Raw genomic sequence first — 27,451 nt, 5'->3', positions numbered from 1 at the left:
GCATAAGTAGGGAGTTTACCATAAATTTTGAAAACTGAACTGTTGCAGGAGAAACTTTGTTGCCCATACCTGCCAGGAATTTTACCTGCTTCCCCTCCCCTTTTTTGCGAAAGTACTATTACAAAATCATACCTATCATAACTTTCTATTGTAACTGGGCCACGGTGGTAAACTATGTTCAAATAAACTAAAGAGTTATAAACAAAGGTATTGTGATAATCAGCGGAGTGTTTGACTTATGTTAATACATTTTGAATGGAGTGTAAACATATGGAGTGTAAACATATTAGATACTTAAAAAGAAATCAGTATTTACTGTACATCAGTAGACATGTCTATTAATATATAAATAAAAAAATGTCCATGATAAAATTATTTTCATTGATGTTTACTTGATCAATCAAATTTAAATCATATTTTTAATTAAAACAGGATTTTAAAAAAATTATGTCCATACCCTTTTTTTAATTTATTTTTTGAATCAATTTAGAGAGAAAGGCAATCTTATCCATTTAGAAATGCAATGCAAGGCATATTTATTTTATAGCACATATCATACACAGATTTTCAAAGTGCTTTTGATAGATAGATGCCCAACAGTTGGTTTGTTTTCCTGGTCAATAATTTTTTTATGTTTAACAGCTTTTTGTAATCAAATCTTCTGGTGTATTTGTCAATGCAAACATTTACTCTAGAAATCACCTTTCCAAATGCAAAAGCCCTTCATTTCATAGAAAAACTCACAAATCATTTTACATAGTGAATCTAATGAAATGTTTCAGAAAAGTGAAGAATCCCTGCACAACCCTCAATGTGTGTCAGTATTTTCTCCTGTGTCATCACAGCTCTGTCCGAGTGTTCACTTCCTCTGCCTCTCTCTCCTTCACGTGGCCAGCAGAGGAGAGGAAATCATGTTACATCACTCCAGCGTTGTTTAAGAGAGGCCTTTCCCAAATGCTTCATCACCTTCATATGTCACGTAACGCTCATCCAGCCAAGGCCGGTTTGCTTTGAGGATGATGAGGTCATCTCAATGAATGTCCGTGAGCACTAATGTAGTCTACAGCATATGCATACAGCAAACTTTTTTTCTTGTATCATTCTTTTATTTTTACTATAATGACCTGCTGGCTTTATCATATAAATATGAAACATGCAACACATATATTCCACATTATCTGAGCAACTGATTGAACCAGAACTGTTATTTATGTGGAAATTAAATCCAATAAATTAAATAAGGGTTTTCAAACTGAAATAAGTTTGAATGAAATGATTTATTAAACTGGTGTTTCATAAGTGTGTGAAAACACTGTAAACACATGACAACTCGATGAATGTCTGGAAATGTATGTTTCATCTTTTTGGGGGTGTGATCACTATAATTCAGTTTACAACATATGCATACAACATGTTGTCTTGTATCATATAGTGTGGGTGGTTTGTTTGGCATAATGACCCACTGACTTTGTTGTCTTTTATATATGAAACATGCAACACTTATATTCCACATATTCCTTGTTATCTGACTTAACCATTAGAACTCTTATTTATGTGTAATAACTGATTTAATCAAATAAATGTGGTTGTTCTAACCTAAATAATAGTGTATTAATGGATCAAAAGCTAATACGTTTTAATAATAATAGTCATAATAAATAGTCTTGTTGACACTTTCCAGGCTATCCTGTGTGCTTCCACAGACTGCCAGTAAGCGCTGTTGGGTCTTGCATCACCCCTGACTAAATGCTAACATTCTGGAGACGTCTGTCCAGGAATGTGCGAAACAGCTTCTGCCCACAAGAGACACAACAGCTGTCAGAGAGACAGAAGCATGAGTCTGTGCTGCCCTCTGATGCACAACATGAGCAACTACAGCGGGAGCTGTCTGAATGAAAGATTTGTAGGTATTAAAAATTAAATAATAAATATTAATACTATAAAATAGTAAAACCCAATGAAATAAAATAATATAAATTTGAAATAAATTAATAAACCTAATGTTTCAGAAATCAGAGATTTATTTGATTGGACTTTGGACTCAAATCTTGCCCCATGCTCCCCTATATATTTTGTTTTACAGCAGATTTTACTACAAGTTACTAGTGTTTACTACAAACATCTAGCCTAATTCATGCCATAAATTTATGTTTTTATTTTTATCTTTAAAGAAGACGTCTTTGTCATCTTTGGCTTGTCAATTTATAATATAATATAATATAATATAATATAATATAATATAATATAATATAATATAATATAATATAATATAATATAATATAATATGTGACCCTGGGCCACAAAAACAGTCATAAGAGTACATTTTTTGAAAGATTGAGATTTATAATATAAATAAGCTTTCCATGAATAAATAAGTTTTCCTTTGATTTATTGTTTATTAGGATTGGACTATATCTATATGGAATGTGATCTTTATTTAATATCCTAATGCTTTTTGATGTAACAGAAAAATATTAAAATTTGACCCATACAATGTACTGCTGGCTATTGCTATAGGCCTTCTTGTACTATGACTGTTTTTGTGGTCCAGCGTCACATTTAATAGAATAGAATAGAATTCATATTTTAAAATCCGTCTAAAAATATATATGTATCTTATGTATTTATAAATAATATAAAGGAAATAATATATATAACGTATCTATCCTAGAGTTGTTCGGCGTTACATCCATTGCTCCCTTCTTCACGCGGCCGGAAGAGGGATGTGATGTAAAAATCACATTGGACCGTTTTTTTTTTTCTTCTCCTCCTGCAGCAGATCTTCCGATGCATTGTAACAGTGTTGAAGAACATAAACTCCTGAACACAATGCCTCGACGTCTGTAATGGCGCATTGACTTCGGTGGGATAAACGACTGTCAGGATCCCGAAAACAGGTATTTCACCTGGAAGCGAAAGATAGTGAAGTCTCTGAAGACAAACTGAAGTTGTTGATCTTTGTTGCGATTGAGAAACAATCTTGCGTTCAGACAGATCAGATGTGTGCTGCTTATTAACTCGAGGTGATTCACAGATGTTGGAAACTTTGTTTTGTCAACTTTGGACGCTTTTGTTAGACATCAGCACAATTTTATTCACTTTTCTTTACAGGCGACTGTTTGAAAAAGTTTTAATACACTGACAGTAGGCTATCATTCACATAACAGATCGATAGAATTGCTAAGTGTTTTGTGGCTGTTATTTCACTTTATTGCCGTGAAGAATTTGTTTCTGTCTGTTAAAGTTTGCTGTTTTGTGATTTTATTTGTCTTATTGTCATCAGCTGCTTTATAAATCAGGCCGTAGTGCGCATGTCATACTTTTACTTTCAAGAACTGATTACTGTTAGCTTTACTACCGCTATTTTTTTTATGTTTTATATTATGGATAATGTACGAATGATGTCCGATTCAACGAATCATTTTCACTAACCGGTCTGAACGATTCGTTCGCGAATCAGACTGAATCAATCCGAGCGTTTATCGAGTCAACTATCCGCATTCTCTGATTGGAAATGATGCTATTTCGATTACGTTAATTCGGACATGGGCGTCAGTTTGGTTTGAAATGTGGTGGGGACAGAGACGCATTCAGAAGTGCATTTTCAGAAGTGGTGGGTACAATGATGCATTTTTTTTTTCTCTTTCGCGCAGGTCATGTTTTGAAAGACGTCCTGTATCTTATTAATGTAAATAAATAAAAATGTATACAAAAATGTGATGATGTCCGACTCGTTTTATGAAGAAGAAAGCCGTACAAAGCATTAGACATATGATATATGACCCACTAATCTGCTTCATATCATCATATAAGTACCATGTTGACAATATGACATGGCCATGACGTGGTTTAATGTACCTAAACAATGATTACCAAATTTCTCTTTCATGTTGCTTTGTTATAACCACTGAAAACGGGGAAAAATATCTAACCCAAAATCGGGCCTCGCTCTACATTATCCCGCTTATTACATGGCTACCCACCAAATAAATCAATAATTTGACACAAAATATTGATTTAAAAAAGAGTTTATTGATTTAAACACGATTGTATTGCTTCCGCTAAAGAAAATAGTTCCGTCTCTACAATTAGAATCCTGCCGCGTCCATACCAACGCTCTGTTTTTCATGGCAACGGTGTTATTATCAAGAAATAACAGACTTCATTCTACAGTGGAATTCAACCAAGCCATGTAATAATTTGATTTAATTCCCAGTACAATTTACCATATCTACACACAACACAACTTAAGCACTACAAATTTTATCAAGATTGAAAAAGCAAAAATACGTGTAGCACATGAACACTATTGACTATCACACCATGATCTGACTGCTCTCAATTCACAACAACATGCATCCATCCAATCTACATCAGGCATTTTGACTAAAACTTGATCCATTCCTCATCATCATCATCATCATCATCATCACAACTATTTCAGAATTCAGCAATAGATTCAAGCAATAATTTAACAAGATACTGACTACTCAACAATCATCTCCCCCAACACTTGCTGTATGAACGCAAACCGTAACTAGCTAATTAAGTTGGTGGCTAAGGAAGTCTAACGTAACATTAATTGCAAGAGAAGAATTAAAACAGCCGATCCCTTGTGTGCAAATGCACAAGACCTAGCCATAATACCAGCAAATCTTAATAAACATAAGTTATCGCGTCTTACCTTTGTGTCAATGGTCTGCAGACCCATGCTGTGTGTACAACAACATCCATTTGTTCTACAGGTTATCACTTTGATATGTTATAGTCCATGGCACTAGGATGCAACCTTGTGATATTGTATGAAGGCTAAATGACTTGCTCGTCTATGATACATTCGCCAGAAATTCTGGCCAATCCCAGCAAAGACTAGGTAGCCTCGTTCCCGCTCGTTCACTGTCCATTCCAAACTGTCAACTCATTTGAAAAACATTCTTTAAAAAAAAGAAGCGCGATAGTCATATAGACGGTTTCATCGGGCGCACGCGCCTGGACCTAAGTTAACTTCCGGTCTGTGTTGTGTATATCGGTCTGGCTGCAGTGCCTTCTACAAACGCGGTTAAAGTCAAGGCGATGAGTAGACTGAGGGCTCAGGTGGTTGTGCTGCGGGATGTGTTTCCCATACATTTATTTATTTTTGGAAACTCACCACAATTTTAAAACTGATCGATTTTCAAAAAGGCTTCGCTGAATAAACATGAGTAACGTTATGTACTGCACGTTTAATAATAATAATCCCTTACATTTATATGTTTAAATATCAAAACGAGGCACAGGTGTTTTTTATATCGCTGTATTTCTGAAGGAAGACTTGCATGTTATATGCCTGATAAAGCAGCGTGTGTGAGCGTACTTTGTTTACAGCTGTTACTGGGGAAACCTCCATTTCTCGCGCTTTATGTCTATGCTTTAAAACATCTCATATTGGCAAAGAATGGATTTGCATTCTCATTAAGTCCGCCTGATCCATGCAGCAAACATATTTTGTTTGTTATCAAAAAATATCTACTCTAGAGGGACTTGGCTGATGTTATTGATTCTATTTGGAAGTCTACCGGAAGTTAAGTTAGGTCCGCAAAAGCGCGCATGCGCTGTAACGTTTGTTTATGTTGTTGCCGTTGAAACCGGCATATAGAGAAAATAATAACAGCGACACGATGACTCCCCCTCCCCCAACCTAGAACGTATCCCAATGTTACAGTTGTGGCCGTTTTAATGAACAGAAAAGCGTGTAGCCAGCGCAGCAGCAGAACTAGAGGTTTAAAAAAAAAAAAAAAAGTGGTGGGTACAAAATGACTCATGACGAAATCTGCCCCCCCGAAATCGACGCCTATGAATTCGGATCAACTAATTGAACTGAGAATCGAATCTTTAGGACATATCTGTGATTCATAGCCTAATTCCTAACTTCTGATAGATTGAGTTTGATTTGAGTGTGCTATTTTACTGATAGTGTGAAAATGAGTGATACAATTTTACCTTGGATACTAAGAATAGGTTTTAATAAATAGCTTTTTTATCAAAACATTATGAAAATATTTAAAGTAGAGAAATTAATTTTAGTACTTGTCAGACCACGTGATGACTGATAGGTCATGTCGCTTTCAGGCAAGAGACAACTATATAAGAATGAAGTTAGATTTCAACTGGAAGGTTAAAGGCTTTTTTTTCAATGGGCCATTTGTTGTTTTCACATATCAGCTGTGATTTTATACAAGTTATCTTATTTTAAAAAGGTTACTTTTTTTACTTGTTACATTTTTATGATGTTTAATGCTTCATAAATTGTTTTGTCTTTTATAATTGTTTTTAACTGTGCGGAAAACCTTAAAATAGTAGCATGTTCCCATTGTAACAACTTTTTCTTTAAAGTGCTGTGGAACTAGCTCTCCTCTCTCTCTCTCTCTCTCTCTTTCTCTGTCTATATAAAAACTTAATCATTAAAGAAAGTTCACTTATAGCATAACATCACTTTGAACTCTCATTCTGACGGCACCCATTCACTGCAGAGGCTCCACTGGTGTGATTATGCTAAATTTCTCTAAATCTGATCTGATGATGAAACAAACGCACCTACATCTTGGATGGCCTGGGGATGAGTACATTTTCAGCAAGTTATATTTAGGGTGAACTTTAACTGCAGTGTATTAGAAGCATTCACCAAAGACTTACAAAAACTGCAAAATCTCTCTTTAATCACTCTCATTGATTAATTAGTTTTATTATTATATGATTGATTGATTAGTTCACTTAACTCAATTCACTGAGTAAGGTCACATGTCTCCCAACTTAAGATCTTTTGTTTAGCTGATTGAGTTTTTATAGTTAAAACATTTTTGTTATGTAATTTCAACTTGTAATGTTATTTTCACTTGACTTAATAAAAAAATAAAGTATGTTCAGTTGACTAAAAATGTTAAACAGCAAGGTTAAAAAAAACTACTACATGCTTGATACTACATGCTTGGTAACTTTAGCTATACTCATTCTTAAAAAAAGTAAATAAATGAGTAGACAAAAAAAAAACATTCAAAGTGCTATGATCTCATTCAACCGGTCCTAAATACTTTAAATGTTCTATGTTTAACATTTTAATTTGTTAACACAAAACATGTTACAAAACGAGCAATATAAGTGCAAGTTAAAGGAGTACGGTGACTTTTTGGGGCTTTAGCTTAATCACCGTATCCACCACAGTTAGGGTGAGGCTCTTTTGTCTGTTCGGTGTTGGCGCGCTTCATTGCACATGCGCCAGTTTCATGGTCATTACAGTGCGCATGATCCAACCTCCAACCCAACTTGCATGCTTGTTAACTTGAATTTACAAATTGAATTTACAATCAATTCTAGGTTGGTCCAACGATTGTTGAACCAACGTCTTTTCACTAGTTATGCCAATATTTTTGCATTTAATTGTCCAGTTAACTAAAATATAATCATTAGTCTAACTTTTTGTGAGTTGGATTTTTTACAGTGTAGATTGAAAGTTTGCTGCTTTGAAAAGTGATAGATCTTTGAAATTCATTAAATCTACCTGTTGACAGGTTAGTGAAAATCAATCAGAAAGCATTTGTAGCTGAGAATCTGAGGCATTTCATCTCTGAGTTTAATCTTCATAAAGCTGGTTATAACAGCGATTTCCTCTGTTCTTTCCTGTGTGCTGTTTTTCTTTCTCCTGTGATGCAAGAAAGTGTTGTATGCCAAAGCAGAGGTCAGATGTTGCCTAACAAATGAAAAATGCCTTGATCGTAAATTCTCATAAATTTTCTCATGCTCGCAGCTCTCGATTCTGTCTGTGTCTGATTATCAGGCTCTCTGTTCAACGCTTATCTCTGAAAGTTACTGCAGACCGTAACGCTTGACAGAATCAGCAACAGTCCGATTGCTGAAGCCATTTTGAGGTCAACGAAGAAATGTCATAATGGGGATGAAAGAGGTAATGTGTTTGTTATAGAGGCAATATGAATTTAAAGAAAAAGATTGAGTGATATTTACTTTAAGTATCACATGTGATGAATTACAGCGAGGCCTTATACACTAATGGCCAGCATAAAATAATGGACAGAGAATGCAAGTAAAGCGCATTATTTACAATTTAGTTCTGACCCAAGTGATTTCTCAGGAATAAAAACAGATGATGCTGTTAATCTTGTCTTGAAAATATGTATGTTTTGCACATACCTGTTCTGTCCATTTTAATTTCAGGTTATATATATAGGCCTATATATATATAATAGTAGGCCTATATATATATATATATATATATATACATATTAAACAATGGAAAAACAAGAAACCCTTAAGATAACATGTAGGGGGGAAAAGGCATCTTAAGCACCCAGAATAACACAAGTGGACTTTGAAAGATTAATTGATGCTTTGAATGATTATGTCTTTGTGGCATCCATAATTGTAATTGCGATTATAAAGTCGATTAATTGTGGAGCCCTAGTACAGTACCAGTCAAACGTTTGGACACTTTCCCATTAGTGAGTCCAAACATTTGACAGGTACTATATATAGAATACAGTAGAGCTGCAACTAACGATTATTTTTTCTGTCGACTACTCTAACGATTATTTTTATTACAATAACTAATTAATCTAATGTTCTTTTTTTGATTAGCTTATGAATCCTTTGGATAACTTTACCAAAAAAATATAAGTACAACTTCTAATATAATATTTCAACCTTTATTCATTTTCAACCAATGTGGTTGAAGTTTTTACAGTATACAAAAATAAAGAGGCAAAGAAAATTATTTTACTATGGTAAATATGAGTTTACATAGCGCATATAATTATTAGCCACAAATTTATAGTTGTCTGAGACGTCATGAAATGTTCTTTAGCATCACAAACCATAAAATGTAGTCAGGGTTCTGCTATGGTTTAGCATGGTTTCCAGAGATCTGGAGCTGATTCTGGGTAGCTCGGTGGTCTGTGACTGTTGTGTCGTGGCGCGCTGTCTTTTAAGGGGCCGTTCACATATCGCATCTTTTGCGCGCTCAAGTTCGTTATTTCCAATGTAGGCATGCGGTATGCGCGCTCATAATGGAAGCGACGCGGTCACGACGCGCACGCGAAAACAGGCGCTTCCGCACCGCATCGAGTTAAAATCCCATCCCAGGGGCGCAACTGCCCGAGCGCTTTGGAAAGAAGGAGAAAGCGGCGCGACTAGCGTTTTCCACGCGTTTTTAGGCGCGATATGTGAACGGCCCCTAACGCGTCTTCGAAACCCGCGCAGACTATTTTTTATTTTATCATTACTTCAGCCGCTACGGGTGATCATACCAATAACTTGTAATCTTTACAAGAATATCAGAATCATGCAACGAGCAAGTCTGTGTTTATTAGGCACTTAATAAAATCACATCAGTTTGTACTTTTAGAATCGCCGAATCTGCTGCGGTCGTTCCATCACATCTGCAGCAGAGACCTGAACCAGGAAGTTGGTCACCAGATCACACGGTAACCAGTTAAACCGTAACACCGGAGAGCGCCAGGATGTTTTCCTCTGAGGTGCACGTGCATCGCATTTGTGCTGCCGTGGTACACCATATCGTTTTTTCAAATGGAACAAATGGCCATTTTATTTGTCCCATACTTTTGATAACAGTGGTCTTTGTTTTTGTGATAGAATACAACTTTCTCCATTCCCAGTATGCCATTACGCGAGATGTAAACAGTGTGACGGGTCGACGCATTTCACGCACGTCGACGTATTTTTGTAGTCGACGTAATCGATGACGTCGACGCGTCGTTGCAGCACTAGAATACAGTATATACATAAACCGAATATATACACATAAACACATTCATTGCAAATGATCACTCAAATGAGGTGATCAAACACTTATAAAGACGTGACAGAGTAATAGAGGCAGGGCATTTAACAATTTAAAACTTTATTATCCAAAATGGATCTGACATCAGTGCACTGAACAGTACAGTTGAAGTTAACAGGTTAAAGCGTTTCATCCAGGTCAACAGTAGCAAACAATGGATCATATGGACAAACTAAGTAATTGCACCATTTCAAGCATTTTACCTGCATTATATATTCTGTAAAAAAAAAATTTGTTCATATCGGCAGTATGTTCGCCGATACCGATATATCGGCAAGAGGCTTATATCGGCAAAATGATATATCGGTCAGCCTCTATTTATCTATGTAACTTTCTATTTCTAATAATGATGCTGTAAAGTCAGCTTTGATATCACAGGAAGAAATTACATTTTGACATATATTTAAATAGGAAAACGTTATTTTAAAACTTTTTTTACTGTATTTATTTTATAATTTCTTTGTGAAATGTAAACTTTTGAATGGTAGTGAACATAGCACACTAACAAGTTAATAATTTACAAGGAGCAATAGCAGTAGTTATACAATGGAAAAACACTAGTCCTTTATTTACAAAGTGGGTCACTTCACTCTTTCACATTTAAATGTGAGAAACTGTGCTGCTGATTCTTTGCTATTGTGATAAGTTACTTTCACATACCAAAAGAGCATCAATGCAAGGACAGCTATTCTTGCATTTATTTTATTGTATTGTATTTTATTATTTTTATTTTTTTTATTATGCATTTGACCGACAATTTTATTCATACAAATTGAGATTTCTGACTTTTAATTGCAGAGTTGTATTTACTTTACAGACTGTTGTTTATTTTATATTATTTTATTTTATGCATTTGACTGACAGTTTTATCGAAAACAACTTACGTTACTGTAATGAATAAACCTTCCTATTCATCCGGAAGAAGGAGGCGGGAACCGGCGGACAATCAAAAACATTTTAATAACAAAACAAACACAAAACAGCGCACCAGCCCCTCACGGACGACTGGTGCGCGCAAATAAAAACCAAAACACAACTAAAATCCCAGGCCTGGTCCTCTCTCGTCCTTCACTGTCGTCGCTCCAGTTTTATATCCTTCCATCTCCTCCATGGGCCTCGAGACCGGTGGGTCGAACAGGTGTAGTTCATCTCCAATCACTCCCCCGGCCTCGCTCCCATGTCCCTCGGCCCCGCCCCACTCGTCACATACCCCCATCGCCCCTCGCAGGCCGGGGGGTACTCCCGAGACTGCGCCCTACTCCCCCCCCCCCCTCCCTCCGGGGGGGCCGCTCACGGGGACCTGCGGGAACCTGGGGGTAGGACAGACGAGGCGAGAGAAAAGGAGATGGAAGGAGGAGCGACAGAGACGAGAGAGGGGAGAGAGGAAAAAAAAAAAAAAAATTCCGGTTCCCAGACGCACCCCTGATCGGCCCTCCACCAGCTGGGCGATCTCCTCCGCGGTGCCTGGCGGTGGCACTGGACGGCCCTCGGCGGACGGCACGACACTCCTCCGCCGCCCGGTGGACGGCGACGGCTCCTCCGGTTTTGGGCAGCCGGCAGGAGTCCCCCGTTCCCTGCTCCTCCCCGTTCCGGCGGAGGCAGCAGGCTCCGGCCACCTGGCGAACGGCGCCGACTCCTCCGCTCCCTCACGGACGGCAGCCGTCTCTCCACATCGTGGGCGACCGGTAGCGAGCTCGCCCGTCCCCGGCAACTCACTCCAGCCCACCGCCTCAAGCGTCCATGGCGGCACACTCCTCGCCAGCTCGATGGCACCGCGGATTCACCACAGCGGCGAGGGATCTTCAGCAGCGCGTCCCTCCTTCTCCCGGGCTTCGGCACCACTGTAATGAATAAACCTTCCTATTCATCCGGAAGAAGGAGGCGGGAACCGGCGGACAATCAAAAACATTTTAATAACAAAACAAACACAAAACAGAGCACCAGCCCCTCACGGACGACTGGTGCGCGCAAATAAAAACCAAAACACAACTAAAATCCCAGGCCTGGTCCTCTCTCGTCCTTCACTGTCGTCGCTCCAGTTTTATATCCTTCCATCTCCTCCATGGGCCTCGAGACCGGTGGGTCGAACAGGTGTAGTTCATCTCCAATCACTCCCCCGGCCTCGCTCCCATGTCCCTCGGCCCCGCCCCACCCGTCACAGTTACATTCATAATACATTTATCAGTTCATACATTCAGAAACATATCAACAAGAATCTATACAGTCTATATTTGCTTGCCATATTAGTTGTTGTTTTCTTCTTTCCTATAGCTTCTTTCCATGCTCAAAAATAAAGAGATTTCAGCATGAACCATTGAATAGATTAAACTCTTGACGTTTTCTTTTACTGGAGTTGTGACCACAGTAAGTTTGTCCTTGAGGCAAAAAAGCATTTGGTTTTGGATACATTGAGACTTCTCAGTTTCTACTAACCTGTTTTATTACACTTGTAATGCACTTGAGGTCTATCTTACCTGACTAACTGGCTGTTGAATGAGATTATTTATAACATGTCGGTTCTGGCTGTGGTTTTGTGTATCTCTATCTCTCTGGTGAGCTGCCAGCGACTCTCTCTTGGTTTTGCTCTGCACATTGTTTATTGTGTTGCATAATTTGAGATGTTTGGCAGTAAGACTCGGCAGAGAACTGTACTACGGTTCCTTAACACCAGGATGTAGGAATGTGAGTGTGATGCATGCCTTTGTATGCGATGCATGTCGTGCAGATGAGTGTGCAGAACGGATTCACATTTCTCTCGGTCCTTTAATTCTAGCTCAGTATTGCAAACACGTTCCTGCATGCTTGCAGAGGTTTGCATGTTTTGTCAGTATGCATGCATGCGTGTATGTGCTGGTGGTAAGAATCTGGAATTTGGGTAGGTTATGCTATGTGACTTTTTTTCATGAAACAGACTGTTCACTGTTTGTAGCACTTTGTAAATACAATATCCTTTCCTGTAAAATTACAGTGTAAGCGCAACATACTGTACTGTAAAAAAGTATGCTTAAAAGTTGTAAATACAGAAATGTACTACATTGGATTGGTTTCTTCTTATAATTATAAAAAAGTAAAAATATGAATGTGTTATACTAAAACTCAAATTAAAACAATGGAAAAACCCTTAAGGTAACATGTAGAAAAAAAAACAAAAAGCATCTTAAGCAAGGAATAACATAACTGGACTTTGAACGATTAATTGCTACTTACATAATTGTAATTGTGATTAGAAATTCGATTAATTGTGCAGCCCTAGTAACAACTCAATAATAAATTATGTAAATTCTTTGGTATTTATGCTTTATCATAGTTTTGTCATTCTTCCTTTCATTTATTTTGAAATTAAAGAAGATGGACTGTATTGCATGTATTCTTTTTTTTTTTTTTAAGATTTTCCCTGTTAGCAAAAAGTCTGTTAGTGCTGTTAATGTTTTGTTGCCTTGCTGTGTTTCCCAGTCAGTCACATGAGGCCTCTTAGAAAGATGAGCAAGAAGGCTGGAATCCCGGCACTGGACAGGCCTTTACATGAGCCAAACATTACATAAACCATCTGCAACCTCCATCCACCTCTTCCTTTAGTAAGCACATTATATCTGCAGTCCCGCCCCTCCCCCCATCATGCAACAGTTTTAAAGTATCATACAGTTTTCTCTGAAAAGGTTTAATTTGTCTGTTTGATCGAGTGCATGCAAATGCATGTGTTTTTGTTCACCGTAACAAGTGTATTATGTAATGGCTCATGGGGTATTCTCATCAACACACTGAGAACATGCTGTATGATAAACACGCGAGCCTAGCAAACCATGATCGTGTTTATGTGTAATGATCAAAAACTGTTGGTGCATAAGATTTTAAAAATGTCTTTGATAGAAGTCTCTCATGCTCATCAAGATTACATTTAGTTAATGAAAATACAGTGAAACTAATACAATTCTGAAATATTATAATTTCAAATAAGTGTTTTCCATTTCAATATATATTTTAAAATTGTATTTATTCCAGTGATGGAAAGCTGAATTTTCAGCAGCCATTACACCAGTCTCCTCAGTGACAAATGATCATTCAAATCATTCTAATAAGCTGATTTGATGGTCAAGAAACATTTCTGATTATTGTCAATGTTTAAAACAGTTGTGCTGCTAGAAACCGTAAAAGATTTTTATATACTTTTTATACATCTTTGAAAAATAGAAGGCATTTATTTGAAAATTGCAATCTGTTACATTATGTCTTGACTGTAATTTCTGATTAATTTAATGCATCTTTTTGAATAAAAGTATCAAAAACATAGATACGTTTTAATGGTAGTGTATGTCATATAATATATGAAAAAAAATTAATCCAGACTTAATACAGTATATTAAAAAATCTTTTTTTTTTATTAAGTTTAAAAAAAAGTCAGTCACACTTTAGTTTGGGGACCAATTCTCAGTAATAACTAACTATTAACCACAACTTTTGCCACAATAAACATCTAATTTGCCGCTTATTAATAGAGAGTAAGATATTTGAAACGTTTAGTTATTGGGGAGGATTAAGGGATCTAAAATATGGTCAATAATATGGTTAATAGTAAGTATTGGTCCCTAAACTAAAGTGTTACCAAAAAGTTCATTCTCAATCTCAAGTCTCTGTGATATTCTGATTTCAAGATATAACGCGAAGAGTTTGACTGCTCACGCAAGCTAAATGATTTGAAGAATCACAAAGAACACAAATAATCGAGATAATCAGCTATGATCTCTTGTCTGTGATGTTGTTTCATAACGGCCAAACTCACTGAACTTGTGATGGTTGTAAGTAATGGCTGCTGATGGTTCGTGTGTAATTGTCTCTGGGGTAATGGCTGGGGCGTGATGCACTCATGAAATCAGACACATTCCTGCGGTCTGAGGTTTGGGGAGCGAGAGAGACCCTCCACAGTAATCGCACTGCACTCAACACACTCTCAAACATGTCTTTCCTAACAACAACACTAACATTTATCTCAGTCTTTCCAGCGCTAATACGCACTGCTATCAGAGGGGCCCCGTGGCCCTCGGCTCTGGAGGAGAGCAGTGAAGTTTGGCTCAGGATTTTGACTTAAGCTTTGGCCGGCAGAACACTGATTTGTCATATGTTTCTTCATATGTGTTTGGTAAGAAAATGTCTTCTAGGAACATAAATATTATCCATCACAGAACAGATTAAAAGCCAAGAAATCCAAGATCCAAGAAATCACCCGGAGCAATCGTCAGTGCTAGGATGCTTTGTAGGGTGTTTAGCATGTTTGTTTTCAGTTGGTTTCAAAGTGGTTCCACCTTGGGAAAAATAGTTTCTGATAAATATTGTGATAGTGGTTTAGAGTGTGTGTGTGTGTGTGTGTGCGGGGGGGGGGGGGTTAAGCTCCAGGTTTGCTGGGCTAGTTTGTTTTGTTTGTTTGGGTTGCACAATTTGTCTAAAAATGTTGTGATTATATATAAAATGACTATTTATTTAGTTCTTTATTTATTTACTGTGAAATTGTTAAACAATAGTTTCATTTTTATTAAGTAGCAGTATAATAATAATAATAATAATACTTTATTATTACTACAACAACAACTATCATTGATAATAATAACAATAAATAACATTAACTAATACTACTAAATAAAATTGATAAATTATATTTAAGAAAAATATAACAATTAATTGTTTTGTTATTATTATTCTCTTTGTTCAAATAATAGTAATTGGGACAACAACAGTAATAATTATTATTATTTCAATCACAATTACTATTATTATGAATGCTACTACTACATAAAAATATTAAACTCTTATTCTATATAGAAGTAAAAAAAACTGAGCATTTAAGAAGAATTTGTCAAACTTTTTTTTAAGGTGGAATTCTTGCTGTTAACAAACCATTAACTATGACCTTTGCCTCAATAAACTCCTAATTTGCTTCTTATTAATACTTAGTAAGGTAAGCTAGTTGTTAAGTTGCTGCTTATTAATACTTAGTAAGGTAAGCTAGTTGTTAAGTTGCTGCTTATTAATACTTAGTAAGGTAAGCTAGTTGTTAAGTTGCTGCTTATTAATACTTAGTAAGGTAAGCTAGTTGTTAAGTTGCTGCTTATTAATACTTAGTAAGGTAAGCTAGTTGTTAAGTTGCTGCTTATTAATACTTAGTAAGGTAAGCTAGTTGTTAAGTTGCTGCTTATTAATACTTAGTAAGGTAAGCTAGTTGTTAAGTTGCTGCTTATTAATACTTAGTAAGGTAAGCTAGTTGTTAAGTTGCTGCTTATTAATACTTAGTAAGGTAAGCTAGTTGTTAAGTTGCTGCTTATTAATACTTAGTAAGGTAAGCTAGTTGTTAAGTTGCTGCTTATTAATACTTAGTAAGGTAAGCTAGTTGTTAAGTTGCTGCTTATTAATACTTAGTAAGGTAAGCTAGTTGTTAAAATGCTGCTTATTAATACTTAGTAAGGTAGTTGTTAAGTTTAGGTATCGGGTAGGATTTGGGATGTAGAATATGGTCAATATGTTAACAAAAGGCATGCTAATAAGCAACTAGTTAATAGTGAGAATTGGTCCCTATACTGTTACTGAAGAATGATATAATAAGAAGAATGTAATACAACTACAGTACAACTTTAAAATTACAATACTATTCATAAATTAATATTTATAGCTGATTTAGAAAGTTTTGGCAGAAAAACACAAGGAGCGCCTCTCATTGCAACTTTGGGAATATGGTTGCTGCATGCTGTGCTCTCAAATGCAAGTTATATGCCTTCAGATTTAATAATAGCATTGAATCATGTATAGCAATTTCAGGTTATTTTGATTTATCATGCAGCCCTACTTCTGGCCTGAAGTGTCTATGATATTTTGCTCTGTAGATATGCCTCAAATCACTCCTTCAGCACACTTCCAAATGCAAAAAACAAGCCACAGGATTTAAGGACTCATTCATCTCTGTCACAAGTTATGTTAATTTAATACTGCTAATAATAGGGTTAAAGGTTTGTCTCAATCTCTAAGCATAAATATGAGCAATAATAGTGATGTGTGTTCTTTACCATTAATGATAAGGAGCAGGAGATGTGTAAAATGAGTTCTAAAGTTTTGGATGGAAACCTATTTTATAGTTTGTTTGTGAGTAAGAGATAGTCTGGTGATTTAAAAAACAAAAACATTTTATTAGATAATCAGGTCACAGAGTTTCTGTTCGGCAAATCAACTTTTATTTATAAAATGCACAATAATAAGGCATGCATGAGTAATTGCTGGCAATAAAACATTATTGTTCACATAAAGTTTTATGTGCAGTCTCACATGCAAATAATAGCATGGTACTTTTTTTAAATTCTCAATGATATAGTGTGTTTTAAGAAAGACCTCTCTTATTCATCGCTAATGAGAATCCCACCCTGAATAAGGCAGATTTCTACGTGATTCCAGGCCACATCTGCTCTGGAATAGTTTGCATAGTTAGCATAGCAGTGATGCTAATATGACCTGTGGGTTCCCACAGGACTCAGAAAACCCAGAGGATTCTGCAGCTGAACCACGCATGAAAGCATCATTTACAGTCGGCTCCCTTACAGTGTGTTTAAAGATGTTTTCTTCTAATGCAAAATGTAAAAAAAAAACATATATATATATATATATAGTACAATTCGAACTTTTGGGGTTGGGGATGTTTTTTGAATAGTAGTGTATATCCCCAAAACAGTTTTGTTTTTGTTTTTAAACGTGTTTTTGTTGAATGTTTACAGTGTGTGTTTAATTTTTATTGACAATATAAAAAGAGGACTTGATTAGGTATTTAACCATCTCTGTGTTTCACATCTTTAAAATTTGCATCCTGGTTTTAGATCGATCTTGTTCTGAATCTGGACCTTGTTTTGGTCTGCAGTAGGCTCTGATATTGTTCTGTTTTGATCGTTACATGTTTCTTTTGGAAATGAGTGGATGCTACAGTACTGCTATGTTTCTTTCTGTTCCTCAGAGATGTAGTCTGTAGTCTGGTCTGTCGGCAGACTCTGAGTTCTCACTATGCTGCTTTATCTGCTGCTGACCATCTCACTAACAAACGTCAATGGCCAGATAGACCCAGGTAGAGTTACATCACATGCAGTCCCACACAAACATGTGCATTCATACAGACAGCGGCAAAAACCTTCACTTTCTCACCCTGTGCTCCTTCACCTCCTCAGCTCACTGTCGTTATCCTCTCGGATTGGAGGATGGGAGGATCAAAAACGATGACATCACTGCCTCCAGCCAGTGGTACGAAACCACAGGCCCTCAGTACGCAAGGTAACATCAGTAACATCCTATATAGTTTTAATGAAGGGTTATTTATTATTTTAGTACTTCAAGTTAAACTAATTAAAAATCTGTCTGTTGTGGCATCAGGTTAAACCGTGAGGAGGGGGACGGCGCCTGGTGTCCTGCTGGTCAACTGCAGCCCTCAGATGTTCAGTATCTTCAGCTTGACCTACGTCAGCTCATCTTTCTCACCGTCGTCGCTACACAGGGTCGCTACGCACGCAACTCAGGCAACGAGTTTGCACGCAAATACCGTCTGGAGTACAGTCGCGATGGACACCGCTGGATCTCCTGGAGAAACCGCTTTGGTAGCGAGGTAAGTAAATGCATAAGAGTGTTTGATTTTTAAATAAAAGACCTGAATGAACTGAAGTTTGATGCTAATATGTTAGATCAGTAAGCAATAATGCCATACACTGCTGTACAGTTTGGGATTGGTAAGATTTTTTTATTATTATTATTATTATTGAAAAACGTCTTTTATGCTCGCCAAGACTGCATTTATTTGATCAAAAATACAGTAAAAACAGTAATATTGTGAAATATTATTACAATTTAAAATAAATACTTAAATATATTTTTAAAGTGCCACTATTATGTGTAATGAAAGGTTCATATTTTGGTTTTGGGAGTCCCCAACAATAGGTTGACATGCATGCAAGGTCAAAAAACACTTTGATTGTCTTATAATATGCATTTATTTTTATCTTACTTGCTCAACGACTAAACGATTCGCTCAATGATTCTGTTTTCAAAACCCCTCCTTAGCGTGACGCTAATCTGTGGTGATTGGTGCGATTGGGTTCATTTTTATTTCATCTTGCCTGTAATCCCTGATAAAGCAGATGCAGTGCTGCTTTGTTTACAGCCGTTACTCGGGAAACTGCTATTTTACTGCTCCAAAAGCTGCACCTAGTGGCAAAGAATGAACTAGCATTTTCATTCAGACCAACACGAAAAGACCAACAGGTGGGCAGGCAATATGCTAATGATTCATGTTGACGTCAACATGAAATGGCTTGGGATTCATTTTAAAAACGAATCTTTTAAATGATTCAGAGTCGACTCTTTCTTTTGAGAGACAGTAACTTTATACAAGGTGCACTTTGAGATTTTAAACTTTGCAGGATGTTCAAATCAAAAATCCATAATAGGGGAACTTTAAAATTGTATTTATTCCTGTGATGCAAAGCTGAATTTTCAGCATCATTACCCCAGTCTTCAGTGTCACATAATACTGCAGAAATAATTCGAATATGCTGATATGCTGCTTATGTGTCTTATAATTATCAGTTTTGAAAAGGGTTGGGTAGCGTAATATTTTTTTGGGGAAATGAAACTTTTTTTTAGGATTATTTGATGAATGATTACAAAAAATTTGTAACATAACTTTTAATCAATTTAATGCATCCTTGGCGAATAAATTTTTTCTTTAAAAAGATTTTTTCGCATGGTTTCTATTTTCTATGATGTGTCTCATTGTGCAGCATTTTCACTTATGTTTGTCCATACAATTTTTATTATGTGGTAACCACTGCATGCTTATCCTGCTGTAACTATTTATGATCTGTGCCATACTGTTTAACTTAAATCTTCTGCAGACTATAATGGGCAATATAAACACCTATGACTCTGTGGTGCGAGACCTTCACCCTCCCATCATTACTCGATTCTTACGTTTGATTCCCGTCACCGATGCCGTACACACTGTGTGTATGAGAGTAGAGCTTTTTGGATGCGCCTGGCAGGGTAAGTCATAAGATTACAGAATTAAAATTATGCAATTAAAAAAAGTATTAATCTGATCCTTCTGTTGCTGCATAGTGGAGACCTCTATACTAACTTAAACCATTTTTGTTACTTGAAATAAAATAAACTTTACCTGAAAATATAAAAAAGTATTTTATTTTAGCTAGTTGCAAACATTGCTTATTTTCCTTTAGTTTATCTTAATATGCTAAAATAAGAAAACTAAAACTGACAAAAAAAAAAAAAAACTTGGTATGTGTACTGTGTTAAGATAACTCAGACTTGTCATAGAGCTTGCTATTTATTGATTCTGATTGCTTCCATTGTCCTCATTTGTAAGTTGCTTACAAATAAAAGCATCTGCTAAATCACAATTAAATAAAATTGTATTAAAACTATATAAACACACAAAGAAAATTAAAACAGCAAATATACAAAAAAATTAAAACTCAGTTAAAATAATAATAAAATCTATAATATTATCTCAATGTTACTAAGATAACCCTGTAAACAAACTACAAACACTTCTAGAGGTAGTTGATAATGGATTCAAATGGATTGTTTCCTAGTGTAGACACTCATATGGTTAAATGCTTTCAAACAGCTACTAAAAATGCCCCCTCTCTGCCTACTGACCTAATTCTAAAACATTACAGGAAGTGCTGCTGAAGCGCACCAGCCAAAAGGATTCAAACTTTGCTGTATGAATTTCTAAGTTTGGTTTGAAGGCAGAAAAAAAGTAAAAAGCACAATGTTCTCTTTCCAGTCCTGATTCTAACACAAACTCACTGTGTTCAGCACAGTTTTGTGGCTATCAGAGCAGAAACTAAAGCTGCTACTCTCCATATGGTTTTATTAGTTGTCTCCCTTTGCATTCAGAAGTAATTTGCACGAGCTTATTTCATAATATAAGATTGAAAAAGCTCGTACATATGTGTACTCCCGCCCCTCTAAGAAATCAGGACTGAAGTGATCGAAAGTGGACAGAGGAGACCAATTTAAAAAGCAGGTGGAAACGGGAATGTGTCTCCTTGTCTGCTTGTGATCCATCATGCATCTTAATACTGGGTGTTAACAGTGCCTCAGTTTCAATCTTGCATATGGGTTACAGACCGAAGCAGATCACTTTGGCATCTCACATCCGAGCAGCTGTGGCCTGTGTAGATTTGACCCCCTAGAGTCTGATTTGCGGTTTAGTTTCATTTGACCTCAATTACTCCAGTGCCTTAAACATGAACAACATGAAACGAGTAATCACATTCTAGAGCTAACGCAATATTAAAGTTTTCTCTTTCTCCTGCTGTGCAGATGGCCTGACGGCGTACAGCTCTCCAGAGGGCCAGACCATGATGGCTCTTGGTTATCCCATCACACCTCTCAACGACTCCACGTACGACGGGGCCCTGGAACGCAGGTGAGGGTCTGATCTAAGGTGGAACGATTCAGAGTACCGTATTTTTCAGACTATAAGTCGCACCTGAGTATAAGTCGCATCAGTCCAAAAATACGTCATGACGAGGAAAAAAAACATATATAAGTCACACCGGACTATAAGTCACATTTATTTAGACCCAAGAACCAAGAGAAAACATTACCGTCTACAGCCGCGAGAGCAGGGGCGTAGTTTGTGGGGGGGAGATAACACCCCCAATATTTAAATCTATGCATTACAACCCCCCCCCCCAATATTTATACCATGATCACAATATCAGGAGGCATACCCAAACTTCAACCCCCCCAATGTTCAAACCAAATTTACGCCCGTGCGCGAGAGGGCGCTATATGCTGCTTAGTGTAGACTACACGAGCACTGAGCAGCATCTCTGGCAGCTGTAGACGGTAATGTTTTCTCTTGGTTCATGTCAAATTAATTTTGATAAATAAGTCGCACCTGACTATAAGTCGCAGGACCAGCCAAACTATGAAAAAAAGTGCGACTTATAGTTCGGAAAATACGGTATATGTATATGTCCAATATTGGTTTTACATAAAGCATAAATATATTATAAACAGTGAATCTCAATGATGTTGGGTCACACACACACACACACATATATATATATATATATATATATATAACATTTATGAGTTTTTTACATTTAAGCATCAAAAACAAATTTATCATATTTAGGATAAATTAATATTGAATTGGGATTGCTGAATATTGATGATGAATGAACATTGATTTTAAGATACACTAAAGATCTTTAATGTTGTAGTTTAGTGTTTTTAAAGATTAATTTTAAGTGTTTTAGATGACATAAAAGGTCATCGAAATATAAAAGTAAATAATGAAAAAAAGTACACTACCATTCAAAAATTGAACCAGAAAGTATTTTTAAAAAGAAAAAACGACAGTTAAGACATTTATAGTGTTGCGAAATATTTTTTGTTTTCAAATTCATCAAAGAATCCTAACTTTTTTCTTCACATTGACTCTTTGTCCTCTTCTTTCCTGACTTGCTGATGTGGGTCAACTTCGGAATTGTGGACTTTTCAGGGTCATCCTGTGGCAGAACAATCAATATTGTTCTTAAGTTCTAGAATGAATGCTAATCACTCCTCGCCCAAAGCTAAGTGCTTCCTGTCTCTCTCTGCTCCCACAGGAAGCTGTCTGGGGGTCTGGGTCAGCTGACAGATGGGGTGATTGGTCAGGATGACTTTGTACAGAGAAGACTGGACCGCTTGTGGCCCGGATATGACTACGTGGGCTGGAGGAACAACAGCTTGGGCCCTGGATATGTAGAGATGGAGTTCCAGTTTGACAGACAGAGAAACTTCACTTCTATGAAGGTGAGAGCGATGCAGTGATAGAAGTTAACCAGACCAGGTTAACTGCAAAGCTTGTAATTTTGATAAGGAGCAGTTATATTGTGAAATGTTATTACAACCCTAACAACTGGTTTCTATTTGAATATATTCTAAAACAGAATTTATTTCCGTCATCAAAGCTGAATTTACAGCATCATTACACCAGTCTTCAGTGTCACATGATCTTCAGAAATCATTCTGATATACTGATTTGCTGCTCAAGAAACACTTATTATTATCATTATTGAAAATGAAACCATGATATGTTTTTTAAGCATTTTTTTGATGAATGGAAAGTTTATGTGACTATATAATTATTTTATAACATGTCATTTTCAATTTAATGCATCCTTTCTAAAAATAAATATTACTGATTCTTTTATTATTATTATACTGACCCCAGAACTTTCTAACAATAGTGTATAATATTTAAATATAGTGGTAATTCACTTGAAAATTACAACTGTGTGTATTTTGATGTTTATTTATTTCTGGTCCACATTGTAAATGCCTCATTCTAAATTAATTTTGTAAACTGAGGGACAGTGTAATTATTTTATGACCATAATTATTTTCTGTGCCACTAATGCTGTTAAAAGAACTCAATGCATCTCTTTACCATGTGTACAGTATGTGTTCTGGTTTACATCTGTAGTGTCTGTAATTTGAATTTGAAGTGCTTTGAATGTAGCACTAATTATACACTATATTTCACACATAATAACACATAATTACATGTTGGAAGAGGATTGTTTGCCATAATTACGGTGCTTATTGTGTCTGTATATAATCATGCCAGTGTCTGTGGATTGGGTAGTTTAGGTGCTTAATCTTGAAGTAATGATTTTATATTAGAAAATAACATGTTTATTGAAGTCGGGCAATTTTGTTTTAGTTGCTTTTTTATTTACATATTTTTATTTATTTGTAAGGCAGCATAAAGTCTGAGTCTATATTAGTTATTTACAATTTAATTGCATGCACTCGTTCAAAAGTTTGGGGTGAGTAAAATAGTTTACTTTTTTATTTTTTATAAATATAATATTTTTGTAATGAATTACAACCTTTGTAATCTTCGGCAAGAAGGAGGCGGTAACCGGCGGACAATCAAATGAAACTTTAATAACAAAATAAACACAAAACAGCGCACCAGCCCCTCACGGGCGACTGGTGCGCGCAAATAAAAACCAAAACACAACTAAAAGCCCAGGCCTGGTCCTCTCTCCTCCTTCACTGTCGTCGCTCCAGTTTTATATCCTTCCATCTCCTCTGTGGGACTCAAGACCGGTGGTGGGTCGCAGGTGTAGCGGATTTCCCAATCACTCCACCGGCCTCACTCGTGTTCCCACATCCCTCGGCCCCGCCCACTCGTCACAATTTTACCTATTTTATTTTTATTGTGAGATTTGTATGTTATAGATTTTTTGTAATGGTATAAATGTCTTTACTGTTACATGTGTTCAATTGAATGCATCCTTGCTCAACTACTGTACATAATTCCCAGTTTTCAGGAATTCAATCCAATTGAGTCCCAATTAATACAGTTCGAATTAAACATCCTGCTTAACTTGGAAATATATTGCTTTATGAAAACAAAAAACTGGGTTATAAATGTCATCCATGTTTACTTTAGTATGAGGAACTGAAAAAGCTTCAAATTTGAGCCTTCAGGTGTTATTGATGCTTATTAATTCTCTCTTTAGGTTCACAGTAATAACATGTTCTCTCGGGGCGTGAAGATCTTCGCATCCGTGTCCTGTGTCTTTAAGCTGCACCTCATTTCGGAGTGGGAAGCAGAACTGGTGGAGTTTCACACCGTTCTAGATGACCGGAACCCGAGCGCTCGCTATGTGACTGTCCCGTTAAAGCACAGATCGGCCACGGCGCTGCGCTGCCGCTTCTACTTTGCTGACACTTGGATGATGTTCAGCGAGATCTCGTTTCAGTCTGGTATGAAATAAGAACAACTCAACTCATCCTCCCACTGGTATTCTCAGTATCACCTCATTAAAATACAGCCAGAGCTGTGATATGCTTTTCATATTATTGATAAGATATTATTATCTTCAGTGTCACATGATCCTTTAGAAATCATTCTAATATGCTGCTCAAATTAAACATTTCATTATTAATGTTTAAAACTGTTGTGCCTTGATGAATAGAAAGTTTTCATACAAGATTTATATGAAATGGATTGTTTTGTAACAATAAAAAAAAAATTCTGCCACTTTTGATTAATGTAATCTGAATAAAAGCGTCAATTTCTTTATACATTTGCAAATGCATATATGACCCTGGACCACAAAACCAGTAATAATGTTTTTTTTTTATTGAGATTTATACATCATACATAAGCTAAATAAATAAGTTCCCTTTCAAGGGAACTTCGAACTGCGTCCTCTGAGGGGACACTATGGGGAACACCTCGTCGTGACCCGTGTCTGAAGCATACTTTGAAAAACGCCAACGTGTTGGCCGGCGACAGCCTCTGACGTCACTACCAGCGCGACTATAAATACGCGCCCGTAGGACCCGTCACTATCTTCTTCGTCTTCAGTTGACTGTTTTGTTTGAAGCGTGCATCTGAGAAACGACCCAAATGGTAAGAGCGATCTATTACTGTTTTCATCATGGCTTCCACTAGCAAGGCGTTTAGACAGTGTGTGCATCCGTGTCAGCGTTATCTGACACCCGATGACACACACACTCTTTGCGTCTCTTGTTTGGGCGAAGGGCACGCGCGATGTCCTTGAGGGGGCGGTCTGCGTGCACTGCGAGCGTTTCTCTCTGAGAAAGCTCCACTCTCGTTTGTCTCTCTTTTCGAGGAAAGAGGGACAGCCATCTGGATCCCGCGGCTCAGGTCCCGCCGTTGCCGAGGCACGGAGGAGAATGAGCTCGTGGGGATCACAAATGGATCTCGCTGAGGAGTGTAGAGAGGGACCTTCCCTTTCACACTCTCCGGCGGCGAACGAGAGCGAACTTCGGGATGCAGATGTGGTATCATTAACCCATTCTGACACTGAAGTTAGTGCTCTGCTGTGTTCTACCCAGGAAGAGCAGGAGATGTCTGAGAGTGGTGAAGAAGCTGAGGCTGAGCCTTCTCAATCCTCCTGTCCCGCGTATGAGGAGCTGTTAGAGGTTATGGATCGCGCCACGGCAAAATTAGATTTGCCATGGAAGCGTGCCAGTAAGGTGGCGCCACGAGGTCGCCTCGCTGAGTGGTACTTGTCTGACCATAGCCCTCCAGCCCAGTTGAGCCTTCCATTCTTGCCTGACTTACATGCAGAAGTCGAAAAGGAATGGAAGAGGCCGTTTTCCTCTCGCATCCACCGGTTTCAGCATACGAGCTATGCTAATATCGAGGGCTTGCATGAGAACGGCTATGAGAGGATGCCCCCTGTAGAAGAGACGCTGGCTTGCTATCTCTCTGTGGGGCAAACGTCCTCTCTTAAATCTCCAGCTTTGCCATCTAAGCCCCTCCAAGATACATCCCGCTTAAATGGCAGGTCATACGCGGCAGCTGGTCAGGCTGTGGCTTCACTGCACACGATGGCGGTGCTCCAGGCCTACCAGGCTGACCTGCTGAAGGACCTGGATACAGGTGAGGGCCTTTCACCTGACCAGGTAGCCGAGCTGAGCCGCACCACAGACCTCTCTCTCCGAGCTACCAAGCAGGCCGCCTCCGCCATGGGCAGGTCTATGGCGGCCATGGTGGTGACGGAGAGACATCTGTGGGGGAACCTGGCTGACATCAGGAAGGAAGAAAGGGGGTTTCTTCTCGATGCTCCGGTCTCGCCTTCTGAGCTTTTTGGTACCTCCGTCGAGATGGTGGTCGGGAAGTTCAGGGAGGCAAGGGCGCGCTCAGCCGCCTTTAAATCCTTCATTCCACGAAGGTCCAGGTCCGAGCCCGAGCAACTCAGGGGTCCTGGCCCATCTCGATCTGAGGGTCGTAGAGGGGCGCAGAAGGCTAGTGTTGCGGCTTGCGCTCCTCCCCCGTCTAAGGGCAGGGGCAAGAGGAACCGCGGGTCACGGAGCGGTAAGCAGGGTCTGAGGGATGTGATTCGGACGAGGCAGCGTCCTCGCCCGGGTCAGAGCGGTAGGATGACCTAGTAGCTCCGGATGTTTTTAACCTCTGTTTTTAACCTCTGTTTTTTGTTTTTTGGTTGGTTCTATGTTCATAGCAACCGCCTTACTGACGGTCCGGACCAGAAGGGGGCGCCCCGCAGCGGGACTCCAGTACAGGAGGGTGGGTGAGTATGTAACCCTTGCTCTACCTGTTTATGGACGTTATGTTGCTGGTGGTTATATGTCTACTAACAATCTCTGTGAGTTTCCTTTACAGTAGCTAGGTGGCCAAAGAATTGGCACAGCACTGCAGGGAATTCCATAGATGTCCGGCCAGGTCACCCTGAGGGGCCGCCTGGCGCTTCCGGGGAGGTGGTGGTTACGGCAAGAAGCTCTGTATTTACTGCCTCAGGTGATGCTCCCCTCGCCTAGAAAAGAGGGTTGGAGCTCACCGCTCCCGTGCGATCCAGCGCCTCTGCGATGCTTGGGAACCTCTCTGTACACACGCTTGCCTGTGTACTTTCTCAAAGCCACATAGTGGTCAGTGTGCACGTTAACGCTTTGCGCACTGTCTGAAATCCACGTAAAGTGGTAAGTGTGCACCCAAGACTCTGCGCACTTTCTGAAATCCACATAAAGTGGTAAGTGTGCACGCAAGACTCTGCGCACTTTCTAAAA

The 27,451-nt window shown here is 38.0% G+C and overlaps 1 protein-coding gene across 1 annotated transcript in view; it reads left to right on the top strand.

The window, feature by feature from the left end:
• The first annotated feature begins 2,740 nt into the window (after nucleotides 1–2,740).
• Nucleotides 2,741–27,451, top strand: part of ddr2l (discoidin domain receptor family, member 2, like) — a 41,665-nt gene continuing 16,954 nt past the window's right edge. Inside the window, exons 1-8 of the mRNA XM_059549538.1 lie at nucleotides 2,741–2,897; nucleotides 17,826–17,933; nucleotides 18,034–18,136; nucleotides 18,236–18,464; nucleotides 19,750–19,897; nucleotides 21,206–21,311; nucleotides 22,504–22,690; nucleotides 24,412–24,658. Of these exons, the coding sequence (XP_059405521.1) occupies nucleotides 17,873–17,933; nucleotides 18,034–18,136; nucleotides 18,236–18,464; nucleotides 19,750–19,897; nucleotides 21,206–21,311; nucleotides 22,504–22,690; nucleotides 24,412–24,658 (1,081 nt within the window). The 5' untranslated portion in view covers nucleotides 2,741–2,897; nucleotides 17,826–17,872. The remainder of the gene's footprint in view (nucleotides 2,898–17,825; nucleotides 17,934–18,033; nucleotides 18,137–18,235; nucleotides 18,465–19,749; nucleotides 19,898–21,205; nucleotides 21,312–22,503; nucleotides 22,691–24,411; nucleotides 24,659–27,451) is intronic.

The sequence above is a fragment of the Carassius carassius genome, chromosome 5, assembly GCF_963082965.1.
Source record: "Carassius carassius chromosome 5, fCarCar2.1, whole genome shotgun sequence".
NCBI lineage: Eukaryota > Metazoa > Chordata > Actinopteri > Cypriniformes > Cyprinidae > Carassius > Carassius carassius.
The sequence above is the reverse complement of the archived record's forward strand: the minus strand, read 5'-3'. Positions and strand labels throughout refer to the sequence as shown.